This window comes from Aegilops tauschii, chromosome 2 (assembly GCF_002575655.3).
Source record: "Aegilops tauschii subsp. strangulata cultivar AL8/78 chromosome 2, Aet v6.0, whole genome shotgun sequence".
Taxonomy (NCBI): domain Eukaryota; kingdom Viridiplantae; phylum Streptophyta; class Magnoliopsida; order Poales; family Poaceae; genus Aegilops; species Aegilops tauschii.
Genome location: NC_053036.3, coordinates 364412548 through 364420542, shown reverse-complemented (window position 1 = coordinate 364420542; position 7995 = coordinate 364412548). Strand labels below are relative to the sequence as shown.

Genomic DNA, 7995 nt, shown 5'->3' with positions numbered 1-7995 from the left:
TGTAGGCACGGGCGGTGCGCGGACGTGTGCGGGAGCAGTGCTCCAGGCACGGCCACGGGAGGAAACGGGCGGCGACTACGGCGACTAAACGAGGGGGAGGCAGGGAGGTTTGAAGGGGAGGCTCACAGCGGATTCGGATGAGGTGCTCGGGAAGCCAGGGGTGCCGGAGTCGAGGGGGTCGACGGCGAGGTTCCGGTGGCCGCGGGCGTTGACGGAGACGACGAGGTCGATGCGCTGCTCCTGCTCCCCGAGACGATGTAGGGCGCTAGCTCGACGGAGGTGAGCGAGGCAGAGCTCGTGGACACGAGCTGCAGTCGAGGAAACGACGGTGGCCGTGGGATCTCGGAGTGCACGGCGACGACAGCATCCAAGGAGGAGAGAGCGCGCGAGTGAGAGGGGAACGAGCGGGGGAGGAAAAGATCTGGGGGTGCTGACGAGGCCGAGAGACGGGGGGCTTGGTCTTATCCCCACAGCTGCGTGGGTTGGCTCGGGTGGGCCGAGGCCCACGGGAACAGGGAAAGGGATGGGGTCTTTCTTTTGTTTCCTGTTTTGTTCTTTTCTTTTTATTTATTTTTTTTGTTTCTATTTTCTTTTAGTTACACATTAAGTTTAGTTTTAGTAAAATATGACAATAGCCCCTAAAATAATGTTCCAGAATAACCCACTGACATAAAAAAGTTTTTCCACGAATTAAAATAGTTTAGCAATTTATAAAATACCAAAGGCATTTATATAATTGTTTTTGCTACGGTTTAAATCATTTTAGAGTATTTAAACATTTTATAAAAGTGTGGTTTCTCTGCCATAATTACCTATGCATTATTTGGCTCACACCGAACATTTTAGTTTTAATATTTGAAAACTTTTATTGTTTGCCTTTAATTAAAATTTGAATTTGAATCGTTTTGAACTAACGCGAGTTTATTAACAGAAATCGAGGTGATGTGGCATCATTAGTAAAGGGTTACTGTAGCTTAATTATCCGGGCGTCACAGTGAGAACAAGTGAGTCAAACCTGACAATATTATACCAACAAAATTATGCATCTACACCCATTTCATAAGAATATGGGTTGTATGTCATAAAAATATATTATCGAAAACATCTTTCAAATGTGCATCCAATGGCATATAACTCATATTTTGTTGGTATAATCAATTGTCAAAGTTAGATATACAAATATGAAGTGGCCATTTATTAGTAGATGGATGGAGTATTTACTTCAAAACTAATATGTAGTAGTTCTGCAGGGAAATTTGCAGGAATTAGTATGGGGAATGATGCAAGAGCTTCATGTTTACCTTTTATTTAATGCTTAATATCAGAAAACCTTTTATTTAACATATCTGGCTCAGTCCTGTAGTTCCATACTTGAATGTGTGGCAGCGTCACAAGTGACCTCTGAAACGCTGGTAGTGAGAACATGAAACACTGATGCCGAGAGAACATCTGTTGTCTATGCTGGCATTCCTTTCGTGGGTGGACATGGTGGTAGTTCCATCAACATAATAAACCTGCACAAACAGTGAAAACACAGGTCGACTTCCTTGAGAACACAAAGAAGCACAATCACCTCACTTGAAGATGCGATTAAATCAAGACATAAACCATGGGCATTTGTACACAATCAGAGCCTGCACCGAAGGCGACCGAGCACGACAGGGAGGCTGCACCCCGTCTACTGTACTACACAACGAGGGGGGTCAAGATTTGGCAGGGATGTGGGACACCGCCACCTCTCGCCACTCTAGCACACCGCCAGATCCCGTTCCTGTTGTCATCGGGCCCCATTCCCAGTCGCCCCGCCCTCGGTTCCGATGTCGGCATCCCGGGAAGACAAATAGAGGAGTGTGTCACCGCAGCCACAACCCCACCATTTTGATGGGACGTTCTCCCTGCAGTCGAGGCGGGGCGAGCTCGGACTCGTTGGCGATAATGGCAAAGTGGTCGGCACCTAGATCATCTTCTCAGGGAGAAGCTAGCCACCGCATCAATTTGACGAGGTTGAGCGCTGAGTCAAACTCCTCGGCGTCATCGATAGAGAGATGGACGAAGGGTTTAGGGTGTAGGCGGACCTGATCCGCGGCGGCCTTACTGAGATCGGCGGCACCCTCCCTAGGATCGGCGGAGGCGGAGGCGTGCGTGGGGTTGTGCGGCGGCCTCCCACAGATCGGCAGCGGCGGAGGTCCGTGGGGTTCGGCGGCGGCGTTTAGTCGAGGAGGTCTGGCGGCGTCTTCTCGGAGAGGACGGCGGCGGCGTGTCCTCGAGGGGATCGAGAGGAGCGGCATTTGTGCGAGCCTGCGGGGTGGTTTTTTGGGTGTACGTGCGGGGTGGAGAAGGAGACGAAAAAAAAGCAGACGAAAGTGGTGGGACTATTCAACCAACTTGTTCATTAGGAGTAGAGATAGTTCTCATATTTTACGATTCTCTTATGCCATGCATAATAAGAACTCAAAAAAATAACCAATGGGTAATATTTGGAACATTTGCTTGCAAATAAACAAACTTGCTCTACCTCCACGTTTATTTATCAAGTGATTCATACCATCATCAGCATCAACTATACCGTCTAAAAATTCATTTGAATCAAATGATCCTTGGTGGCCAATGCATGCTTGGCAACCAGAATATACTCTTTTGAGGTGGCCCGTTCGTATTTCGTCGACCAGTCTTTCGTACCTCACCTTTTGATCATTGTTTTTTTAATTTCTCACGTAAAGACCAACCCGGTGAGGTTTGGTTTGGATGCGTGCATCTCCAGCCTCCTCCCAAGTCCTACTCCTACTACTGAAGAGAGAGAGAGAGAGAGCATTCCCCTCCTGGCCTCCTCCAACCTCCCCCCCAGCTGCCTCCCCTCCCAAAGCTCCCCACTTCTCTCGCTCCGCCGTCGCATTCGCCCCGGCCGCCCCGCCGATTCCCTCGGGTCTTATCCTCGCTTGCGGCCTGCCGACAGCGGGGCTCCCCTCCGCTCGGAGTCTCCCCCGCGCCCCGCCGAATTTCTCGGGCCATTCTCTCCGGCGGCTCCGGGTGCGGGCTTTCGGTCCGGGGCGCCGCGGCCCGCGATCATTGCTGGAGGAGAGCTTTTTCCGCGGAGGGGTTTGGTGCGGAGTCTGGACTACCCGCGGCGTCCATAGGTTAGATCTGGAGGTTTCGGCGCTCTGGATCTGAGCTGTTGGTAGCCTGCATTTTTTTCCCGTTTCCTTCTCCCCGTCGCTATTTGTTTCCTTTTTCTTAGCAAGTTCCCGGAGACGGCAAGAACTCAGCGGTCGCTGATCTTTCTTTGCAGGTTTCGGGTGGAGGAATCGGGACTGGCGGTCGCAATCCTCCCAACCATTTTGGTGCTGTCCGTTCTGGGTTACTAGGGGGTTTGCGTGTTCTAAATAGGGTATGGATGACAGATGCAGTAACTACTAGTATCTCTTGAAGAAACCTCAGCTGCAGATCTGAAACCCATTTGTGCCCCTTGCTGTAGTTGTAGCCCTGCCAGATGAGGTGAACCAGGCTGCTTGCCATTGCTTGTTGCCAGTGTTGGTTGCCAGTTTTGGCTCCACAAATCTGGCTGGAGCCTGATCTGTCCAAGCCAGCATTAGTTCTGTGCTCTCTGCGTCTAGTTGAGCAAGGTTGCAGCTTCTTTTTGTTGATTTCGTGGGCTTTGTTTAGTAGCTTTGATAACCTGGAGACTGCAAGCAAACAGATCCCATCCTGCAGCTCTAGTAATAAGGTGGTGCTGGGGGAAGGCACCATGACCTACTTTCCCGAGGAGGTGGTGGAGCACATATTCAGCTTCTTGCCCGCGCAATGTGACCGGAACACGGTTTCACTTGTTTGCAAGGTATGGTATGAGATTGAAAGGCTGAGCCGGCAAACTGTCTTTGTGGGTAACTGCTATGCTGTGCGCCCTGAGCGTGTGGTGCTTCGGTTCCCCAATGTGCGGGCACTGACAGTGAAGGGGAAACCACACTTTGCTGATTTCAACCTTGTGCCACCTGATTGGGGTGGGTACGCCGGACCATGGATCGAGGCAGCAGCCAGGGGCTGCGTGGGTCTTGAGGAGCTGCGGATGAAGCGGATGGTGGTGTCAGATGAGAGCCTGGAGCTGCTTGCCAAATCATTCCCACGATTCAGGGCTCTAGTTCTTATCAGTTGTGAGGGGTTCAGCACCGATGGACTAGCAGCTATTGCAAGTCACTGCAAGTGAGTGTACTTAAAATTGCAGTTTGTTAAGGCATCACAGTTTTCTGATTTGCTGCTGTAGTTTCTGTGTGCATCTAGATCTTATGATTTAACATGGTGAGGTATTGAAATATGAAATGCCTTTCTTGCTCTTTTCTGATTAGCTACTAGCCTTCTTGCTCCGGTGCTGCCAGTTATTACTCGTTTGAAGTCTAGATCCAGCACTTGTTCCAATGCTATGTGCAAGTAAAGTTGAAAGGATCAAATTTCATCTGCTGCACAATTCTGTAGCTACAAACTCTCCCGAATTGCATGAGTACTCTTTCAGTGTCTGAACGATCCAGTTGCATCTGATGTCCTGAGTTAGTTATCCTGATGTTCTGTCCAAATTTTGTACCTGCCATTTTTTGACAGACCATTCTTGTGTTAGATTCGTGTATAGTATGTCTGTTATGTTTTTATTTAGCTCGTTAGACTTTACATTTTATCAGTTAATTTTGTCTATACTTCCTTTTTGGTAGGATGAATTGGTATTGTTATGCTCATGGTGCACACAATCTGCTAGGGCAGGATGCAAGTTCTGCTTAATTTCATTAATGCATTATTATTATCTCATTAAAGGCACCAATCTACTCTTGTTACATGCATTTAATGGTCAATACACTGACATTGTTTTTTATATTGTTATCTGGTCTAGGCTCCTGAGGGAGTTAGATTTGCAGGAAAATGAGGTGGATGATCGAGGGCCAAGGTGGCTCTCCTGCTTCCCTGATTCCTGCACGTCCCTTGTCTCCTTGAATTTCGCCTGCATCAAAGGGGAGGTTAATGCTGGTTCATTAGAGAGACTTGTTGCTAGGTCCCCAAGTCTTCGGAGTTTGAGGTTGAATCGATCTGTGTCAGTAGATACACTCTCAAAGATATTAATGCGCGCCCCTAATTTGGAGGATCTAGGGACTGGGAACTTGACAGATGACTTCCAAGCTGAATCGTATCTCAGGCTGACCCTTGCATTGGAGAAATGCAAACTGCTGAGGAGTTTGTCGGGCTTTTGGGATGCTTCCCCTTTGTGCCTTCCATTCATCTATCCTGTATGTGGGCAACTAACAGGTTTAAATTTGAGCTATGCTCCGACACTTGATTCTTCCGATCTCACCAAAATGATCAGCCACTGTGTGAAACTCCAACGTCTTTGGGTGAGATCCCTTGCTGCTGCACTCACCTTACTTTTTTATGCTTGATTAAGACAATTCAGTACAGGGTTTGAGCCTTTATCCTTTACACTGTAGGTACTGGATTGCATCGCGGATAAGGGCTTGCAAGTGGTGGCCTCCAGTTGCAAGGATCTACAAGAACTCAGGGTATTCCCGTCAGACTTCTATATCGCCGGGTATTCCCCAGTAACAGAGGAGGGACTTGTTGCAATATCCTTAGGCTGTCAAAAACTGAGCTCATTGCTATATTTTTGTCATCAAATGACGAATGCCGCACTGCTTACTATAGCTAAGAACTGCCCAAATTTCACGCGATTCAGACTCTGTATTCTTGAGCCTGGGAAGCCTGATGCCATGACAAACCAACCATTAGATGAAGGTTTTGGTGCTATTGTTCGTGAATGCAAGGGGCTAAGGCGATTGTCAATATCGGGTCTTCTCACCGACAAGGTTTTCATGTATATTGGTAAATTCGCGAAACAACTTGAGATGCTTTCAATAGCATTTGCTGGAGATAGTGATGCGGGAATGATGCATGTTATGGAAGGATGCAATAATCTGAGGAAGCTGGAGATTAGAGATAGCCCATTTGGTGATGCTGCACTCTTGGAGAATGTTACCAAGTATGAGACAATGCGATCCCTTTGGATGTCATCGTGCAATGTCACAGAAAAGGGGTGCCAAATCCTTGCATCAAAGATGCCAATGCTTAATGTGGAGGTTATAAATGAGGTGGATGAGAGCAATGAAATGGACGAGAACCATGGAATCCCCAAAGTGGACAAGTTATATGTTTACCGCACAACTGCTGGGGCAAGGGATGATGCGCCAAATTTTGTTAAAATCCTATAGAGCTAGTTGAGAATTGCCTGGTATCTCCTTGCTGTAAAAGGTAATTCTTCTCAAATTATCTACTTTCATATAGAAAATATTTTGTTTGTTTGAAGTATCTAAATCTTGAAGTTGCATTCTTTTGTTTCTCCGCAGCTCATATGATCCTCTAAATATGTTGTGCATGCATGCAACACGCAACTTGCAAATGATTTTTCAAAAGATGAAAATATAGTACATAGTTGAAAATGATGTCGAACCAACTTTATTCGTCCAAATCTGTATCTACTTTCTCACTAGATTGTAGCTACTCAATCATAGTGCCGACGCATAGAGTCTGCTGATATATTGCATGATATGATCCCCATTCCATCTGACCTCTCCCTATACTGGACTGCTTTTACAGATGGTCGGCGGAATGGAATCCGGCGGGGGCCTGTGGACAGTGGCAAGTCTCCCGCTGCCCCCCTCGGCTTTGTAGCGCCAGGAAAAGCCACGTCAGTGTGCTCCTTATCCTGGAGCATCTCTGTCCGGGGATCCATCATTCCCTTTTTAGCGTCTGGTCATATGGCCACTGCCTTTATCCTGTGCATTTTTCTTTTTCTTAAGAGGACCACCAACCAACCAATCCTTCCTTTTTTCTTTTTCCTCTACTATGCTGTACTCCGTAGCCATTTGCTTTTGACATTGGCACAGTGGAATGTGCCTCTGCTGTCGCTGTTGCTCTTGTTGTAAACGTTTGTTTGAATCTGACCGAAACGACAATGGCCAATGACCTTGCTCCCGTGAAATCATGCAGCAGAGGCTGGAATAATTTGCTGCTCATCAGCCCATTACTTCATTTTCGGCACTTGTTACCGCCCCTTGTGTTTTTTAGCTAATGATGTTGTGTGCGTCCGGATGAGCGCATGCCGCCTGTGCCCTTGTTTTCTCTGTAGCCGGGAAGCCAACGAAATTAAGCCACATCTTGCCCTTTTATTATGTGTGCTCTATACGACTCTGGGCGCGTCAGCTGGCAGTGCCTGGACAAAGCTCATTTTGCTCACTCCACAACCACAAACCCCATATGGACGCATCATATTTTATACAAACACATGCATGGTACGTTGGTCATACCAGATAGCATAAAAACATACTCCCTCCGTCCCAAAATTCTTGTCGATAAATTTTGGGACAGAGGGAGTACCAAATTGCCGCCCTATGTTGTCTCAACATAGCCGGTCCCAAGCCCGGGTAAAGGAGGAGGGTTGTGATAGGCTTGGCGAGCCAACGTAAAAACTCAGCCACTTTTATGGAGATGAAACCCAAAAGATTTTCGTTGGGGCGTAACCCTCTCAGCGACGCGTCACATCGGAACCCGGGTGTGGTGCAAAATGGGCAAGGGCCGGGCCGTCACCCCCTAGGTGGTGCGCCGTATCTTGATCCGGATATGGTGGCAAGTGAGCGAGGATCGGGTCGTCGCATCCTTAGCGCCGCGCTACATCGACGCTCGGATGTAGTGGAAAATGAGCAAGGGTCTTCGCATTTGACTCGACGAGTGCGAAGGGTAAGGAAGCTAGCCGAGCCTAGGAGGATTCGCTTAGGTAGCTGGAACGTAGGGTCTTTGACAGGGAAGCTTCGGGAGCTAGTTGATGCAGCGGTGAGGAGAGGTGTTGATATCCTTTGCGTCCAAGAAACCAAATGGAGAGGACAGAAGGCGAAGGAGGTGGAGGATACCGGCTTCAAGCTGTGGTACACGGGGACGGCTGCAAACAGAAATGGCGTTGACATCTTGATCAAC

General features: G+C 48.1%; 1 protein-coding gene across 4 annotated transcripts; it reads left to right on the top strand.

The window, feature by feature from the left end:
- The first annotated feature begins 2731 nt into the window (after positions 1-2731).
- On the top strand, positions 2732-7056 carry LOC109737022 (transport inhibitor response 1-like protein Os04g0395600). 4 transcript variants are annotated; one of them, XM_020296250.3, is made up of 5 exons: positions 2732-3171; positions 3287-4194; positions 4871-5366; positions 5460-6276; positions 6622-7056. In XM_020296250.3, the coding sequence occupies exons 2-4, from the start codon at positions 3743-3745 to the stop codon at positions 6234-6236; spliced, it is 1725 nt and encodes a 574-aa protein (XP_020151839.1). In that variant the 5' UTR covers positions 2732-3171; positions 3287-3742; the 3' UTR covers positions 6237-6276; positions 6622-7056. The 4 variants fall into 4 exon arrangements, with proteins under 4 accessions (XP_020151839.1, XP_020151838.1, XP_020151840.1 ...); XM_020296249.3 differs by having other exon boundaries at positions 2732-3175; XM_020296251.3 differs by having other exon boundaries at positions 2746-3134.
- The last annotated feature ends 939 nt before the right edge of the window (positions 7057-7995 follow it).